Genomic DNA, 19,793 nt, shown 5'->3' with positions numbered 1-19,793 from the left:
CCCTGGCACCAGCCACTTCCTGGGAACAGGGCAGGGAGGACCAAGGACTCGTTTCCTTTCTCTTCTCTTGGCAAGGTACCCTCTACCGTGCATAAGAAAAAAAAGAAACAAAAAAGCTTACTTTAAAAAAACAAGTGAAACCTCCTCGTGTGAGTTCATTCTGAGCACCGGGGGGCAGGGCTGACCTCTGAACTTTGACCTCTTGCCGGTCTGGGTTCTGACTTGCCCTCCCCTCCTGTTGGCTATTTGAGAACACAGCCTAGATGGCCCCTTGTCAACACCTGCCCCCCGCCGGCTCCAGGCCGCCTCCTGGGGTCTCCGTGCAGCCCCCCGCCCGCCCTCCTCCTGGACCCCCTCCCCAGTGCACTAAGGCCCCCGCCCCGCTAGGACCCGGCCTCTCCCCGTCCACTCCTGCCGCAGCGGCTTCTGCGGGGCCAGGATGCTCCCAGCACCTTTCCCGCGGGGGCGTCCCTAGGCCTGGCCCTTGGGGTGACTTCCTTGGGGCTGGCAGCCCACTGCCTCGAGGCTACTCTGCCCTTGGACTTGGCCTGCCTCCGCATCTTCCCCGTCTCTTCTGTTTCCTGTGTCTCACCGTGAAAACCCACCTTCCGCAGGGAGAGGCCTGTCCTGCCTGGCTCCCCGTTATGCCCGCCGGGGCCCAGGGCAGCGCCGGGCACACGGCGGAGCCTGCACCTGGCTAACCTGACCCTGGAGAAAAACGAGCAGAAACCGCCCCTGAAGCTCCATGCGGTTCAAGGCCTCGGCCTTGTCTTGACAGGTGCAGAAGCAAAACTGATCTTTACACCTGAACATCTCTCGCTTCCCCAGCTCTCAGATGGAAGGTGGACCGGAGGAGGGGGTCTCTAATGTGAGGAGGCCGAAAGGGAAGTGGGGCTCGCTGAAGTCGGCCTTTGCTTATCTGGGGCCCCCTGCCCTTGACCGGGCTTCTCTGCAGGGACAGTGGGAAACCCGAACCCACGTGTTTACATGTCACCCGGAATGCAGAGGCTCACGACAGAGATCACCCTGAGAGCCCAAGTACACACTCTGCCGGGAACGCCTGCTGTGCAGGGCCTGCCGGCTCCCGCCTGCAGGACGAGTCCTCCCCTCCTGCCTGGGGTCAGCAGGAGGCTCAGCCCACAGCGGAGGTGGGCGCCTGGAGGAGGGGCCCGCAGCTCGCTCCCTGGAGGGACGGGGATGGGGGTCAGCTCACAACCCCGAGCAGGGGAGGGGACGGGGCAGATGAACTTCATCTCCCCTTCCTAAGGAACGGGCTTGCTCTTCTGAGAGGTCCCATCTCTCGCCTTCAGTAAGCTTCTTTCAGCACCGCCTGGGGCTGCGCCCGACAGACAGACAGACACACAGACACAGACACAGACACACACAGACACACAGACACACACACACACACAGACACACACACACAGACACACACACACAGACACACACACACACACATAAAGACACATACACACAGACACACACACAGACACACATACACACACAGATATACACACAGACACACACAGACATACACACACACAGACAGACACACAGACAGACACAGACACACACACACACAGACACACACACAGACACACATACAGACACACAGACACACACAGAAATACACAGACATACACAGACATACACACAGACACACACAGACAGACACACACACAGACACAGACACACATACAGACACACACAGACACACACACACACGCAGACACACAGAGACACACACACAAACAGACACACATACACAGACACACACAGACACACACATACAGATACACAGACACACATACAGAAACACACACAGACACAGACACACACACACAGACACAGACACACAGACACACACACATACAGACACACAGAGACACACAGACACACACACACAGAGACACACACACACACACACAGACACACACACACATACAGACACACAGAGACACACACACAGACAGAGACACACACACAGACACACACACATACACACAGACACACGTACACACCCACAGACAGACACACACCCACAGACATACACACAGACACCCACACAGACACACACACACATACAGACACACGTACACAGACACACACACACAGACACCCACACAGACACACACACACACACACGTACACACACACACATACACACACAGACACACAGAGACACAGAGAGACACCCACACACAGACACCCACACACATGGGCATTTCCTGGGGACTGCACCCTGTCCCGGACATCCCATTCCAGAGGGGCTGAGCCTGTGCCCTTCACACTGACCAGCCAGGAACGACCCCATCCACCGGGCAGTGGGGTGGCTGTCAGTGTGGCTCAGTGACCCCCACGACTGGACAGGTTGGAGGGCTTGCTTCCTGTGAGCTGCTTGCTGTATTACGACTCAGGACCCCTCACTGGATCTCCCCAGTCAGTCTCCTGAGGCTGGTGTGTGTAACATGGGCGGTGCAGCAGCGGGGGTGGGGGGTCCCTGACAGCAGGCCCTGGAGGCCTGAAGGGCCCGAGCACTCAGCGCTCGGAACTGTGACATGGTCACCTTGCTGGAAACATCGGCAACCAGCTGCCCTGAGCCCCGCTTCTGTCCAAGCTGCTTTGAGACCCACTCTGGGCTTACAGGGTCTGGGCCTTGGCTCTTCAGCGGCTTTGTGACTGCAGATCCTGCAAGTGAGGCTTCTGACCTGCCCCGTCCCCCGAGCCGTCCAGGCCCCTGCCCTGTCCACAGCTGCAGGTCTGAGTCATGGGAGCTCTCTGCTGAGGGGACAACTCAACCCCACACAGCCCGACTGGAGGGGGAGGACCAGCACGGTGCGTCCGGGGGGGCACGGCCCAGAGACACAGCCCCCGGCTTCAGCTGCTGTGAGACTCCCAAGCTGCCGCCGCCAACCGCTCAGGACCCTGAAGAGACCCCCCGGGCGGGCGAGCAGGGACGCGGGCCCGAGGCTGAGAGCCACTGCCTGGGTGAGGGCTCTCGTGGGAACTCCAGGTGCCCAGCGGGCATCAAGCAGGCCTGAGGTTCCCCCACTCCCCTCCAGGACGCCCAGGCCAACCTCCCACAGGCAGCAGTGTGGGTGGGGGACGAGCCGACGGGACCACAGCCAATCAGAGGACGGTCACGGGACCGGCAACCTGCCGTTTTTAAAATATAACATTTATTGCTTTTAGATGGTTTGATACAGAACAGCGTTTCTTCTCATTTTGAATTTGGAAGTACTATACAACTGGATACAAAGAGGAACGAGAAGTACCAAAACCGAACTTGTGATTCTCTGTTCATGTGGCATAAACCAGTTTTGTACGTAACATGTAGCAGCAGTTTTTTAAGTTCCCTTTAGAAACATATGAATTCTACACATTTATTATTGTTTCCTGTTTAATGCATGGGCTGAAATCACCAGGATCAACTTCCTTCTGGAGGAAAGAGAGGAACAGAGCGTGGAAAGAACGGTGAAACTTTCTGAAACAAACAGGCATCCGACTGCCACACGGCTTCCCCCCGGCTTCCCCGGGGGGCTGGGGGCGGGGGGGAAACAGCCTCGGGCTTTTGTTTTCACAGCCGGGAGTTTCATGTAGTGATTGAATCTCAGCATCGTGTTCATAAATCAAAGAGAAAAAACAAAAGAGAGAAACTTGCACCTCAAAAAACTTTTCAGAAGATCCATATATATATATTTCTTTTTTTTTTGTAAAAGCCCTGAGAGAAGGAGAAAAAGAATCAAACAAAATGTATAGGAACAAATTAGCTGGACATGCAAACTAACCTATGATTCACCCAGAGTTTAAACAAATCACAAATTTCACAGTTTAATATTGGGGGAGGGGACAGAACAACAAACAAATGATACACCTCTCAACCTCACTAATAAAATGTGGCAAGACCTTATCGACTACGAGGGTACAGATGAAGGCTAAATAAAGCTTTAAATCAATAGTGATTATTGCGAGCGGCAGCCTTGGCCGCGGTGCCGGGCTGGTTCCGGCTACATCTCACCCCAGCGCAGAGTTAACTCGTGGCTTCTCCCCACAACGTTCCAAGTTTTAGTGTGGAGAGCTGCAAAGGAAAACAAAACACCCAAATAATAATAATAACAACGAAAATAACAACAATCGTCATAAAGAATTAACGGGTGAATGCACTGGTTTTAGGTAAGCACACCACACTTGGTGTGGAGTTGACATGGGGTCGGGGTTGGGGGGGGTCATTGGTTCCGATTCGTCTTCACCTAAAGTAAAAGCTCATTTTGAAACTGGTTCACACATCCCTAATACAGTTAAAAATCTTAATATACCTCAACCTTTCTCCTTTCACATGCAAAGATACCGCTTTTTCATCATGTCAAGAACACGCAGCTTCCTTTGAAGCCTGGGCAGTTGGATTTTGGCCACCAGGAGTGGGTGAGGAAATGGAGGGGGGGTGGGGGGTTCCCTGTGGTGGGCACAGGTCTGAGGACAGAGGAGCCCTGGGTCCCGGGGGGCCTGAGGCACTGAGGCTGGGGGGTCCCGGGGGGTCCTGGCTAGAGGGCCGGCCGCTGAGCACTGCCCAGCTACAGTAGGGTCAGTTTCCAGTCGCTGCTGGCAGCTACAGTGAGGGGGTCTATTGCCTGCATACGATGCTCACGGAAAGAAAATCCACCTCTGCGCGCCCAGGGGCTCGGGCGCCTCAGAAACTAGAGACGTGTTTATCTTCAAGCACCAACCCCAGATTACAGGAAGGTAAACATATACCTATTCTTCCTCTTCCATCTCGCATGTGCAGTTTTGTTACCAGTAGTAGAATTCCCTCGCTCTGCAAAGGATGGGGGGCGCAGGCGGGCGAGGCCTGGGCTGGGTTTGGCAGGAAGACCTGGCAAGCGACAGGTCCTGCCGCCCGGCTTCCCTGGAGGCCCCGGTGCCCACCGCACCTCCTCTCCCATCCCCGCTGCCCCCCGGCCCCCCTGGGGCGGGTGGAGAACTGCGGGGCCCCTGCTGGGTGCTGCAGTCACAGAAGAGAGGCGTGTCTAAGTACAGTAGAAGAGCTGCCGCCCCACGGGGCCTGGCAGAGGCTGCGGGCGGACGCTCACACGGGGGGCCCGGGCGGGGGCGGCCCAGGTCTCCCAGGACAAATATTGCCCATTTGTTTCTGCTGACTGCAGAGACCAGCAAACTGATGAACTACAAATAATAATAATAATAATAATATTATTAATACATATACCAAAAAGGGTGGGGGGGGAGGAATCAGATATATGACATCTATGCATGTTTTCCGCCGGTTCAGTTGCCAGGGGGACTCTCCTCTGTCTGGAAACTGTAGCAGTAATGGCATGTCTAACGCTGAGAGAGTGGGAACGTGTACCAGGTCGAAGCTAGAATCTTTCCTGGTTTTGGCTTGAACCAAATTGGAAACCTTCATCAACCACATCCTGCAGTACACCGAGGACCAAATTACAGCTCCACCATGTAGCAAACAGAAAAAAAAAAAAAGTCTATTTGAGAAATGAACATCTTATCCACATTTCCTCTGGGAATTTACATGAAATTCACATCACTTTCTTCCAGTTATTGGCCATAGGTATCCAAGGGCATGTTTGTTTGTTTGTTTTTCTTCTGTTTCCAGCTCACAGAACAAATGTGACTATCACAGATTCGCAAAAACAAGCTCACACACACCAAGACAGAAGGTAATGTTAATGCTTAAATGAAAAGGTCCTCTCCAAATAATTCATTAAAATATTTGCTTTGTTTTTCAAAAAGTCATTTTGGAAACAACACCCAGGACAACACCAGGGGCTGTAAGTAGTTAAGGCACTCGAATCGCTGGTGCGGCCCTTCCCCCGCGGTCTGTAAGACGATGGCACCTGGGGGGCAGCCACCCCCTCTCTCTCCAGCCCCCCAACAGCCGAGGGACACTGAGGGCACCTCAGGAAGCAGATTCAGGGCGCTTTGCTCTGCTGGCTCTCGTCTGCATGCTGGGGGGCGGGCCGGGTCGTCATTCCAGGCCCAGGAGCGAGGCACTGTCGGCAGTGGGCAGGAGGGGGTGTGCGGGCCTGCGGCCTGGCAGCTCTAGCAGGTCCTGCAGGAGGCCTGAGGGGCTCTCCTGGCCGGGGTCGCCCTGGGGCGCCGGCTCCCGGGGGCTGCCGGCGGCAGCAGCCCTGGGCATGCTCCTGCTGGCCGCGGCCTGGCTGGCCCCTGCCGTCCGCTCCTCCCGGCGGCCGGCGTCCTTGGCGGCGAGGCTCTCCCTCCGGCTCCGTGTGAGCGCCATGTGGGCGCCGGCGTGCAGGCCCGCGTCCGCCTCACCCTCCGATGCAGGGTGGGCGCCGCTGTGGGCAGATTCGCTTTCGCTGTCCTCCTCAGCGCGCTCCTCCCGATCACTGTCCTTGCCGTGGTGCTTGGCGTGCCGGGCCTTCTGGTGGACCCGCTGGTGGCGCACCAGGCTGTGCTTCAAGGTGAAGGTCCGCTCGCAGGTCTGGCACTTGTAGGGCCTCTCTCCTGCGGAACCGAGAGGGATTCAGGGCTATGAGGCTGGCCGCCGGTGCACACTGCCAGCTCCGCCCAAGCGCAGCAAAGACCTGAGGGGTGGCATGGTGGGCCGGTCGAGCCCCCCACCCGCTCACAGGAGCCTCCTCTGTCCCAACCACAGCACAGGATGGGGAGCAGGGCCGCACAGAGCGTCTCCTCAGCCGTGGTCCAGACTGCTTTCTCACCCCCGATCCGGGACCCTTGGGCACACAGATGCCGGACAGGGCCCCGAGGAAGGGCGTAGCGGTGGGCCCCAGGGCTGGCCCCACACGGAGTCAGAGCTACAGACGCCCTGCTCCTGGACTCGGAGCAGCTGAGGGAACCACCTGCCCAGAGCCCACGAACACCTCTGCTGGGAGCCCAGTGCAGGGCCACGGGGAGGGGAGGGAAGTGCAGACCAAGACGCCGGGGTGTCTTCCTGCTCGGTGGGGCGAGGTGTCCTGAGCACGTCTAGGCCTCCTTTCTACTCAAGCAGTCGCCCCTGCGGGGGGAGTTTGCAGCCTCAAGCCCAGAGGTGGTGGCTTCCAGGAGGAGCGAGAGACTGTGCCCGGGCAGTAAGCAGGCGCCCCATCAGCCTGGCGGCTGCATGGCCAACCCAGCACCTGCTGACTGATGGGTACACCTCGGTGCCTCCCTGCAGATACCTGGGCAACTAGAGCTGGCTGACCGGAACACCCAGGAGCGCCCCGCACAAGCCTGGGCAACGAGCGCCTGCCTCACTGCAGCTTCCTGGGCCACCCTGCAGCCCTTCCTGGCACCTGTATTCTTCTAGAAGCTTCTAGAAGACAAGGATAGCCACCACCCCCTTTCTGGAGACAGGGAGACTGAGGTGCAGAGGGCAAAAAGGTTGAGCAGAAGGCTCTAGAAAACGCTACTGCTGCAGCCCGTGGGTGCTAAGAGGACGAGCCTCCTGCGCGCCCTGTGTGCCCGGGGCCACAGCTGCCAGCTCCGTCCCTGCTCCCCGCCCCCCTGTCCCCCCGAGTCTGCCCCGGCCCTCACCTGTGTGCGACCTCATGTGCCGGGTCAGGTCCTGCAGGGACCAGAACCTCTTGCTACACACGCTGCACACCTTCTTCCTCTTATCCGCCTTGCTGGCTGCGCTCCTGGGCGCGTCTATCTTTGGCTTCTTGTCATCGTCACTCTTCTCCAGGGGTCTCTTCTCGTTGGGGACCTCCCCGTCCCCGTCCCCGTCCGAGGGGCCCTCAGCCGCCTCGCTCTGCTTCTCCACCGGGGCCTCGGGCGTGGCCTCCGCCTCGGCAAGGGGATCGGGGGTGGGGGGCTCAGGAACAGCCGGAGGCGGCCCCTCGTGCTCCCGATGGGGCGCGCTCTCGTCGCTGGGCTCCTCGCGGTCGTGGGCCTTGCGGTGGCGGCTGAGGGTCCCGAGGAACTTGAAGCTCTTGCCGCACACGTGGCAGGCGTGCTTGTGGTCCTGAGCGCCCGCCTCACCCTCGGCCAGCTTGAAGCCCATAAGCGTGTTGGCGAGGTTGAGGTCCAGGCTCTTGTTGCTGACCGTGTCCTCCTCGGGGCCGTTGGCGACCTCGGCCGGCTCCTCCTCCGCGCACTCCTCCTCTCCTTCCTCCTCCTCCGCGGGTTGCGCGTCCTCCTCCTCTGGCTGCACGTCCTCCTCCGCCGCCACCTGCTCCGCCGCCTTCTGCGCGCCCCCCGGGGGGTCCTCTCTGGCCGGGGCTGCGGCCGGGCTGGGCTCCGACGAGCCGTCCGGGGTCGGCACGGACGGCTCCCGGGCGGTGAGGTCGAGCACTTCGCTACCTGCTGCTGAGGCCTCTGCGTCCGACTGGCTGTCTGCGAAGCAAGCACGGGGCAGGCTGAGACCTAGGTCCACAAACATACCCCTTCCGAGGGCTCGCCTGTGACCCACCCCTCGGGGTCTGTCTCCCAAACCCGAGCAAGGGTTTCTCTCACCCGAATCCTCGTCACCCCTTACATCCCCTGGGCGGATCTGAGGTTAATTTTAAAACGGAGCCTCCACGGGGGCGCACACACAGGCTGGGGTACCAGGCTGCCTGTGCCCGCGACCCCTGCCCTCCCCTCCACCCACTGGAACACACAGGGATGCTCCGGGTCCCCAGGGGCGGGCGCGTGGCTCAGGGCAGCCAGACAGAAAGGACCGCGAGAGGACAGCGGGCGCATTCCAGAGACTCGCAGCGCGAGCGAGGTTGAGGAAGCCGGGCGGGAGGAGTTATTTTCCAGAGCAGAGAGCCGTACACACATGCAGCATACAGAGGACCCCCACCCCGGGGCCTTGGGAGGGGCTCACAGGACGGGGCCCAGAGCAAGTGCTCCGTGTCTGCGGCCGCACGCTCCCCCCTGCCGGCTGGTCTCCGGGAGAGCTCGCGGGCAACAGGAGACACATGCACACCTGTCTGCACAGCTGCGGGCCCCCTGGCCGCTGTCGGGACCCGGGTAGGGAGCGGAGACGTCTCCTGTCTCTCGGCTGGTTCCTACCTGTCCACTCTCCACAGCAAAACCAGATGTGGACAGTCCGCTGGTTTCTGCCGGCCTTCTTAAGGGCTGGCCCCCTGGGAACACTGTCGACACCCAAGAGATGACGGTATTGATCAAAAGCACCATCTCCTCGCCACTCTGGTCGAACAAGGTCTTAGCCCCTTTTCCATCATGAGCTCTGACAGTGAAGCTAAAGCTTGCTGAGCCCAACTTTTAACTACAGGTGCAATGGCCGGGGTACCACTGAGGCAGCAGGCTGACGGAACCCACTCTTCTGTGGCACAGACACGGCTCACGCCGCCCTCACAAGGCCCGTTCTCAAGCCCGGGTTCACACACCAAACCTGGCCCCTCCCCTGCCATGTGCAGACTGGCACCACGCCGGCCTGAGGCACAGGCTCTGTGATCTCCCATCGGGGCAGCCCTAGGCCTGCGGGGAAGCAGAGGCATCGGCCCCACCAAGGCCCGCTACACGGCTCTCCCGCTTCCTTCTCTCTGTTGGTTTCACTCTGACTACGTTTTTGGCAGCCACTGTGCAACTATCTCAGAAGCTTTCAGAAGGAAGCAAGTAATTGTGGGGTGAGTATAAAATTTCTGACAATAAATGGCTTTTGGCAATTACCCAAAAGATTAAAGACTCCCGATACGTATATATATATATATATATATATATACACACACACACACACACACACACACACACACACACATACACACCTCCACATCAACATCTAGGCCATTTTCCAAGGAAAAATCAGATGCTCATTTTCTTTAATTGCTTGGAGAGCACCTTTTAAATGGATTTTGGTGTAAACTTAAAAATAAAAAAGTACAGAATGCTTGGTTTCTTATTTATTGGCTCAGTGAGCAGTTACATTAAAACCATACATAAAAAGGGGTGGGGGGGAGGCCAAGGGGTGTATGTGTGTGTCTGGTTATTTATATCTGTCCCAGTACATTCTAGTCTGTTCCCCTAATCACTATTTTTCTTTTTCACCAAAAGAACATGGGTTTTTTAAGATTTCGACTGCAGTAGAATATATTTAAGATGATAAACTAAGTTAATTCTGAAACCAAACCCAAGTCAGTATACTCAGATCAGCGTTCTGACCGCGGGGCCTTCCTCAGGGGGGAGATGGAGCTCTCTGAAGGCAGCGGAGGCCAGCTCGCTTCCTCTGGGGAGCTTGGCCGCCTTCTGCCCGACGTCCACCAGGGGGCGTTTTCAGTAGGGCAGCCGGGCCCTTACAGTTGCAAGCCACTCCAAGAGTTTTCTTGGCAATCCTCGGGTGCAACGGACTTAACCTCTTGGGTCCTGTGGATGTGCAATGTGCGAGGCCAGGCCCTACGCTGACCTCGCCCTCCCCAAATGCAGGCGGCTGAGCTGGTGACTTTTGTAAGCCATGCGGCTTTAAACATTTTCTGTTCCTGCCAGCTAGGCCCTTGTTTGTGACAGGAATCTAAGAAAACTGCTAGAGGAAGCAGACAGACTCTGAAGGCACTTGTAGATAAGAACCCCAAAGCTCCTCCCGTGTGAGAGCGGAGGCCTTCGAGTCAGGCCAACAAGTGCACGTCTACTGCTTCTGAGGAATCTCATGCTCTCCTACTGAGCTGACAACCTACGACCTAAATATCCATCTGCCTGGGCAGGGGCACGTGCGGCGGGGAGGAAGGGGCCTGGCCCGTGCGGGTCCCAGGGGGTGCTTCAGGGCAGCAAAGGAGGCGACAGTGTCAAAATATCCATGCTGGGGAGCTCCCTGGCTTTGATTGCAGTGGGCACTGGTTCAATCCCTGGTCAGGAAAGTTAAGATTCCAAAGGCCACACAGCACAGCCAAAAAATCCAAAAAACTTCACGCTCACATTGATTTCAAAAATCACCCACAGGTGCCCACAAACAGGGAGGCTGCGACAAGCATCACCTGAGGAAGACCCAGGAGCATCCTCTGCGGGGACAAAGTGCACCTCAGTCTCAGCCTGGCTCTGAATGATGAACACGTCCCTTTCAGCTAACATTGCCCCATCCCAGCACTGTCCGCGTTCCTCTGGGGAAAATCTACGGCACACTGCTGTGAGAGACCTTCTGTGATTGAAAGTCAGACCTACGTTGCAAAACATGTTCTGGGATTTTCAGAAAACGCAACCTAGGCATATAAACCTAGAAATCCCCTCAAGAGCGGCCTGGGTCGTTTCCTGCCTTTGTGTTTTTATGGTTTTTCTCCAAAGCCTGACTTTTAACTTCATGGGAAGGAGCCTGAGAGAAACCTGCACCCTCCATTGCCCTCACCTGGTTTGAAAAGCTCTCGAAAGCACCAAACTCCCACTCCCTGACCCTCCTCTCCGTCTTATCTCAGCCCTCTTTCTCACTGCGGACCGTGACCACAATTACACCAAACCTCTATTTTCTCTACGCTGGTTTCTCCTTACAACTCTCACTGAATTTTCTTTTTCCAGAGGCTTTGTCCCTTAAAGGGAACCTGTGCATTCTCCTGGCAGGGTGGGGGTGAGGAGGTTGCTGTGAGACTTGAAAAACCAAACTCAGAACTGCAGTTTGTAAAACAAGTACCCCCACCAGGAAGACATGGAGCTGGCCCCAGGCCACACGAGCTTCGCGTCTGCAGGAGCCCTGGTTTGGGTGCTTCCTGATCACACAGCTCAAGATGCTGAACCCAAAGTGTGCATCGTGGCTGTTACACTTTAAGATTCGTCTGCCAGCGTGGGGGCCAAGGGCGCCCCGCAGCCCCCTGGGGACCTTGATGGGCTGTGAGAGTGGGGCCAGGCAGAACCTGATGTGGCAGCTGAAACTCAGACACTGGGAGGGCCGTCCCAGCCAAGCTGCGCCCTGCCAGCCCAGGGGCCAGCTTCGCGGGGTGAACAGCAGGTCACCCAGCACCATGGGCCTGAGGGCAACAGTCACAGCAAGACTCCGTGGGCGCCCGGACCCCTCTCCACTCAAAGATCCCTGCCACTCACATGGGACTGGAAGCTGGAAGGGGTGTACCCTCCCCCACGAGAGAGTCAGACCACGGCCAAGGGCGTGGCCAGGGCAGCTCGGGCCAGTCTCACGGGCTGGGGGGGGAGGCGTGGCCCTAGAGGAGGTTCCGTACGGAACCCCCCTTCTCTGCGCCCCTCCCTGTCTCTGACAACACAGACGAGGCGGCTGGGGGCGGGGGCTAGAGCCGGCCCTCCAGTCCATGCTCACTCACAGGAGAGGGGGACCCGCGCCCCAGTCAGTCTGCAGGAAGCATGGGACACAGTGAAACACTAGGAAACACTAGGAAAACACACTTGGGGCGGGAATCTCCTCGGCTTCAAAAAATGGGGAAAAGTCAAGCTTTCGCGATCTGTCAAACTGAACCCACAGCTGCAACCACTTACTCAGCAGCAGCCCAGCAGCCCCGCGTCTGAGCCACCCACAGGCAGCCGGCGCTTGGTTCTGTTTCGGGGGCGACGGGCACAAACCCCCAGCGGCTGGAGATAACGGAAGGCGCTGAACAGAGAACAGGAGTAAATACAGAAGCTGAAAGGGAAAAGGTGGCGGGAGACGCACGGGCAGCCGTTAATTGCTCTGGAAGGCTGGAGGAAGGAAGCGCGTATCAGCACACGAGAATAATACCCGGATTCGGAGCAAGCGGAGATGGGATTAAAGAAAGGACATGCACAGTGCTTTCTCAAACAAGACCAAGGTTTTTACTGGGAAGAGAGTTATTGAAAAGAAAACACCACGCCTGGCCGGCCCCTCCCCATGGGGGGCGGGGCATCGCGGATTCCGGCAGGACCTTCCCAGCGGGCCCATCTCCGCCAGGTAGGAGGCGGCCCCGCTGGGGTTTCCTAAAACACCACCAGCCCAGCGCTTTCACAACCCTCTCAGACGCGTTCCTACAAAGAGCGGGACTGTGTACCCTCCCGCACCGCCCAGCTCCAGGGGCCAAAGGGCGCGCACCGGCGTCTGGGGGGAGGGCAGGGAAGGTCAGGCCTTCCCCAGCAGCTGGGACACGAGGGCCCCAGAAGAGAAAGGGAGGCCGGGCGGCTAAGGGCGCCCCTCTCCACCGCCTGGAGGCACTACCTGTGCTATCACGGGCTCCATCACTCTCTTTTGACTGGGGAATAAGCCCGTTTCTTCTCAGGGAACAGGCAGTAACTCCGTGTTTGCGCAACTGGTGTCGTTCACAGTTAGATTTGGTGGAAAAGAAGGCACCGCATTTTTGACAAGGGAAGGGTTTCTGACCTGAATCAGGGGAAAAAAAATACATATTTACCTGGCTTTCTACTGCGGCGAAAAAGGAAAGTCTGCTTCCGCTTCCTTCTCCGGGGATCACTGGCATTGTTTCCCACCCCCCACCCCTTTCAAGAAAATAAAACACATTAAGAAGTACACAGGGAGAACATCAATAACGCAAACGATCATCTTCCCTCATCCTGAGTGGGATAAGTTATTTGTCTTTAAAATACTGAAAGTTAACAATGAAAGCAAGGCACATATCTTTAAAATAAGTCTCATAATTAAAAAAAAAAATCTTACAAGATAACAAGAACAGAGGTGAGAGGAGGGACGTGTGCAGGACACCGCTTGTGCCCAGAACAACGAGGATGCCCATGTGGCATCCCCAGCCTGGCAGCACTGCAGATGCGGGGACCCAACGGAATGGAGAGCCATCTTGAACCCCGGGGGGTCTCCGGGGGTCTGACCGCCCACCTGGACAGGAAGAGCTGAGTCCTCGAATTCCCAGGGTGCCTCCTGTCCGACCTCTGCTCAAGGCTCCTGTGGCTCTAGCCAGCGAGATGGGGGAGGTTCTGCCCCCTCGCTTTACACTTGTGCCAGTGGGAGATGAGGGGCCAGCAGGGCCGAGTCTCCCCAGAGACCATGTGCTCCACCCAGTACCCCGACTGTGAAGAAGCTGGGTCACCGAGCGCCCCCCAACCTGCCTGTCATGGCTGCTATCTGCTGTGACCAGCACCCCCTCCTTCCATTAGGAGCCCTTCTGCAGGCTCCATGGCACCTGATCCTGCGCCTGCAAGGATAGACGCGCGGCAGAGACAGGGCAGAGCGTGAAGACAAAGAGAAGGAAAGAGGACGGGGGCCGGGGAAGGGAGGGGGTGGGCTTCAGGGCACGGGACTGTGCTACCGTCTACTGCCTCAATGGTGTCCTCTGCTTTCCCCAGCTGCCATGTTCCAAGATCTCAGCTTCTGAGGTCACTGGGAAAAGGCTTTGTGTAGCAACAAACAGGACTCACTGCTGTCTCATGACCCCAGGGCTGCCCTGGTCAGACAAACAGATAGACACACACACACACACACACACACACACACACACCCCGGTCAGACAAACAGAAAGATAGATACACACACACACACACACACACACACACATGCACACACCCTGGTCAGACAAACAGAAAGATAGATGCACACACACACACACCCCGGTCAGACAAACAGAAAGATAGATACACACACACACACACACACACACACACACCTGCAAGACACAGCAAGCAGGCAGGCAGGCAGCACTGCTCCCGTGACCCGTCGATGGGGGCTGGCCTTCCATTTAGATTCCAAGGCGCATCACCAGGCCCCAGGGGAATGGACAACATGGGCCTGGAGCCCGGGATTCCCAGGACGGGAAGGACTCGTACCACCCGAATCCACACACCCCAAGTTTGAGCATCAGCTGTAACCAAAGAAAGGGACGTCCACTCCCTTCTGAGAGATGGTTCCAGACAGCTGATAGAGGTTTTTAAACACAGATGTCTAGAACCATCAGAGACAATGCAGTTAGAAGGACGGGTAAGTGGAATCAGAAACCAGTCGTGTGCGGGGCATCCCTGGGAGTCTGGCAGTAAAGAATCCGCCTGCCAGTGCAGGAGACCGGGGTTTGATCCCCGGTCCGGGAAGGTCCCACACACTGCTGAGCAACGAGGCCCGAGGGCCACAACCACTGGGCCTGTGCTCTGGAGTCCAGGAGCCACCCCTACCGGGCCCACACGCCTCGATCCTGCGCTCTGCAACGAGAGAAGCCAGCACAGTAAGAAGCCAGTGCATGGCAACCAGAGAGCAGCCCCACTCGCTGCGACTGGAGGAAAGCTCGTGCACAGCAATGAAGACCCAGCACAGCCGAAAACTAAAAAAAAAAATTCACTCTAAGGAGCTCCACGTGGGCCCCAGAGGGTGAACAGGAGAACCCATGCTTCACATACCTCGCAGGTGTTTTCTGCTAAATTTATAAAAATGCCCATGTTAAAAAAAAAAAAAAAGTCATGCTTTTTGTGTGAAGACAAGTTGTAAAGCATTTTAACGTTTTCTGTGTGTGTGTGTATACCCTTCAAATTATTTCTTTTCACTAAATGTCGAACCTAATGTTTAATTATTATTCAGGTTCTGTTGTAAGGAAGAAGAAAATATTTTCCCTTTAACATTTCATTCTCCAGAGGCAACAATCACAGTCTGTCTGAGTCAGGCCAGTGTGAAAACAAGAGAACCAGGCCCGAGAAGAAAACAAGTCAGAAGCTGTGAACTGTGATCTGGTTCTTGATTTCAAACAGAGCGGCTGGCTTCTTGCTTCTCCCTGCTATATGAGGTACTCTACAACCTCCACACTGGGAAACACTTCACTTTTAGAGCCGGTTTCAAGAGCCAGGTGGATGTCTCATGATGAGGAAGATTCATGCTAAGGTTAGGTTTAGAAACCAACTCAATGACCTGGAAGTATCATATCCAATCAGGAAGATTCCCAAAGTGACAACCAACAGGAGTCTTTAAAAGTCCCCCTTTCACTGCATAAGTCACACATTTTAAATAGCAGCGTGCCCTCCAGACTGCATGGACAGAGGAAAACAAGAACCCTTCTAGTATTCTATCGTCACAGTCTTCAGAAAAGCCTTGCTGACTGGTGATCCGTATGGAAAGTATCCAATGATTTTACCCATTTGGTAACAGCCACAGGAGACTGCATTAGCAGGGGTATTTCTAAATGCACCTGTAACTACCTTCGCAGGTACCTTTGCACCAAAGACCTATGACATCCTTCAACCCACACCCGTGGTGTCGAAACAGTCAAGAAATGAAGAAAGAAATTTTACAAGAGGCCCATGGCGCTGTCTGGCAGGCAGGGCAGGAGGGAATGAAGGGTGAATGCCCAGAGTAAGTGTGATGACCTGGCTTCGCCCCCTCAGCCAGCTCACCATTGCTCTCCTGCCCCCCAGGTCTCTTTCTTTTAGGATCGGGCCGAGATGACGCAGGGCTGGCCAGGAAGGCGCTCTCAGAGCTGCCGCCTAAGAAAGTGAAAAGCAGTCAAATCCCAGCGAGGTTGGGAGCACTGTCCACAGAGGTGTGCATCCCACTGGGAGCACTCTCCACACAGAGGTGTGCATCCCACTGGGAGCGCTCTCCACACTGAGGCATTTTATCCCACTGGGAGCGCTCTCCACACTGAGGTGTGTCATCTCACTGGGAGTACTCTCCACACTGAGGTGTGGATCCCACTGGGAGCGCTCTCCACACTGAGGTGTGTCATCCCACTGGGAGCGCTCTCCACACTGAGGCGTTTTATCCCACTGGGAGCGCTCTCCACACTGAGGTGTGTCATCTCACTGGGAGCGCTCTCCACACTGAGGCGTTTTATCCCACTGGGAGTGCTCTCCACACTGAGGTGTGCATCCCACTGGGAGCGCTCTCCACACTGAGGCATTTTATCCCACTGGGAGCGCTCTCCACACTGAGGCGTTTTATCCCACTGGGAGCGCTCTCCACACTGAGGTGTGTCATCCCACTGGGAGCGCTCTCCACACTGAGGTGTGGATCCCACTGGGAGCGCTCTCCACACTGAGGTGTGCATCCCACTGGGAGTGCTCTCCACACTGAGGCGTTTTATCCCACTGGGAGCGCTCTCCACACAGAGGTGTGTCATCCCACTGGGAGCACTCTCCACACTGAGGTGTGTCATCTCACTGGGAGTGCTCTCTACACTGAGGTGTGGATCCCACTGGGAGCGCTCTCCACACTGAGGCGTTTTATCCCACTGGGAGCGCTCTCCACACAGAGGTGTGTCATCCCACTGGGAGCACTCTCCACACTGAGGTGTGTCATCCCACTGGGAGCACTCTCCACACTGAGGTGTGTCATCCCACTGGGAGCACTCTCCACACAGAGGTGTGTCATCCCACTGGGAGCGCTCTCCACACAGAGGTGTGTCATCCCACTGGGAGCGCTCTCCACACAGAGGTGTGTCATCCCACTGGGAGCGCTCTCCACACAGAAGTGTGTCATCCCACTGGGAGCGTTCTCCACACAGAGGTGTGTCATCCCACTGGGAGCGCTCTCCACACTGAGGTGTGTCATCCCACTGGGAGCGTTCTCCACACAGAGGTGTGTCATCCCACTGGGAGCGCTCTCCACACTGAGGTGTGTCATCCCACTGGGAGCGCTCTCCACACAGAGGTGTGTCATCCCACTGGGAGCGCTCTCCACACTGAGGTGTGTCATCCCACTGGGAGCGCTCTCCACACAGAGATGTGTCATCCCACTGGGAGCGCTCTCCACACTGAGGTGTGCATCCCACTGGGAGCGCTCTCCACACTGAGGTGTGCATCCCACTGGGAGCGCTCTCCACACTGAGGCGTTTTATCCCACTGGGAGCGCTCTCCACACTGAGGTGTGCATCCCACTGGGAGCGCTCTCCACACTGAGGTATGCATCCCACAGACTCCAGCCCCCACGTGGGTGCTGGTGAACAGAGGGTGGGAGAGGTAGGTTGGATCCAGGCTGGCAAGAAAGATCAGTGAGACCAACCACAAGAAAGTGGGTAAGGCCAGGGACTAGGACCGGCAGAGCTGGAGGCACCTCAGCCCTCACAGGGTCCTGATGCTCCATTTCACCAGGAGGAAGTCGGGTGGGGCTGAAATGAACCATTTTCTGGCACTGTCTCTTCTACCTGTAGCCTGAAAACACATGGGATGCTCACGAGGAGGAAAGGCGGAAACCAGTGAGCCATCTTCTGAAGAGGCGGCACTGATCAGGCTGAGGAGGAAGGAACCAGGGTGCCCCCCCCCACCTAGACACCTTGGGCCAGCAGAGGAGCGGAAGGAGGAAGGAGCTGGGAGTGGAGACCGTGCTAGGACATGAAGTGCGCTAGCCACGCCAGCTTCCTCCCGAGACTCGGTTCCTAGAGCCTGAGTCACGCAGAGAAAGGGCTGAGACCACAGGCCCCTTGCCTGAGCAACAGCGAGTCCCCCGCTGGACACTCACTCTCTGGGCTGCTTAATGCTGCCTGTTTAGGTGGCGGGATGCCCTGGGAACATGTCTGGGAGACCCTGTAGAGATGCTGGAATCCCCTGTTCCTGCTGCTGAGCACTCTCTAAAATCACTAAGCAGCTTGATGCAGAGACTGCCTCTGGAAGCCGAGGCCGTGCAACAGCAGAGGAGGGTAAGTGAGCCCGCGGGGCGCCAGCCTCCACCCGGGCCGAAGTGTGTGGCTAACACCAGCCTGTCAGCAGCTCGGGGTCCACAGCCGTGCCGCACCTTGTCTCAAGCCACCTCCCCATCCTGCATGTTGGAAAAGGTCAGGACACACACGCACCCCACATCCTCAGGCAGGGCCGGGCGGCGGCACGGGACCTGGCCAGGCTCCCAACCCAGGACCACCACTGAACACCTGCGGGCAAATCACTCAACCTGCCCTGAGCCTCGCTCTCCTTGGGGCAAGATGGGGAAAGCATGGCCCTCATGGCCCATCACCAAGACCAGCTCTTGCCCGCGATGCCCACGGCAAGAACACAGGGAAGACAGATGGGGACAGACTCCCGGGGAGCGCAGTGACTGAGCAGGGAAAACAAGGTCACGCCTGCCCCCACCCGCCCCGTCTCCCGCTTCCCTATTCCCCACTCCGTGCCCACACCTCCAAATTTTAAACCAAGAGGACGCCTGGGCGCTCGAAGGAAACTCCTACCAGACGCCTGCAGAAACTTGGCACAAGTCTGGAGAGGAAGTGCCGGCCACGTGGTCCTCTCAGGGAGACCGTGGGCTTGCCGGGAAGAGAACAGAACATCCAACAGTCGGGGGGACCCGCCGGGCCCGGGGCGCCCGGGGGAGGAATGGTGGGCAGGCAGTGCCAGCTCATCAGACCCGACCAGCTGGCTGCTGAGAAGTTGGAAGAGTGTTCACTTCTCAGAGACCGTGCAGGTGACAGGCGGGCATTACCCTAACAGGGCGGCAGGAGAGACTGCCGTGGGGGTGCCCTCTAAGAAACGCTTTCCTCCTGAAGCCCCCCGGGGCCCTCGTCACCCACAACGGCTCTGCCACCCACTCCCTGTGTCCCCCTTCAGCCTACCGCAAACAGTGCATGGGAGACGCATACACTAAAAATTATTTGTTGCTTATTTGAACTCCAAGACTTAACTGGTATCCTGTATTTTATCAGGCAGTTCTGTACCATACAACTCTTTTGTGTTTCAGGTCCAATCAATTAATATTTGTGTGGTCATCTCCAAAAGGTTAAGAATCTCACCCAAACTGTCCTTAGTTCAAAGATATAAATCCTGTTTGAATCCTCAGTGACTCAGAATTAAGATGGGAGTTGCATGGTCACCTGACCACTAACCACCTGATGTCAAATTATTTAAAGTGTATTTCTTATCTTAAACTTCTCTTTAAAAACCAATATATGAAAACATTTGAAAAATACTCTGGGGCTATCTATTTGACAACTTAAACCTGTTACTTAGAAGAATATATTCGCATATTTCTCTGGAACAATCTACTTTAGTACAAATAAAAAGTTTTTTAAATTCTAAAACTAGTCTGTCACTGATGA

At 56.6% G+C, this 19,793-nt stretch overlaps 1 protein-coding gene across 2 annotated transcripts in view; it reads right to left on the bottom strand.

Moving 5' to 3' along the window:
- Positions 1 to 3,157: 3,157 nt before the first annotated feature.
- RREB1 (ras responsive element binding protein 1) overlaps positions 3,158 to 19,793 on the bottom strand; it is a 121,620-nt gene continuing 104,984 nt past the window's right edge. Inside the window, exons 11-13 of one of the 2 annotated variants that reach the window (XM_070457002.1) lie at positions 13,049 to 13,210; positions 7,525 to 8,325; positions 3,158 to 6,495 (exon numbers count right to left, since the gene is read on the bottom strand). In XM_070457002.1, coding sequence (XP_070313103.1) covers positions 5,996 to 6,495; positions 7,525 to 8,325; positions 13,049 to 13,210 — 1,463 coding nt within the window. In that variant the 3' untranslated portion in view covers positions 3,158 to 5,995. The remainder of the gene's footprint in view (positions 6,496 to 7,524; positions 8,326 to 13,048; positions 13,211 to 19,793) is intronic. The other variant, XM_070457003.1, reaches the window with a different exon arrangement.

Source organism: Odocoileus virginianus, chromosome 27, assembly GCF_023699985.2.
Source record: "Odocoileus virginianus isolate 20LAN1187 ecotype Illinois chromosome 27, Ovbor_1.2, whole genome shotgun sequence".
NCBI classification, from domain to species: domain Eukaryota; kingdom Metazoa; phylum Chordata; class Mammalia; order Artiodactyla; family Cervidae; genus Odocoileus; species Odocoileus virginianus.
This window is presented reverse-complemented; position numbering and strand designations above follow the sequence as displayed.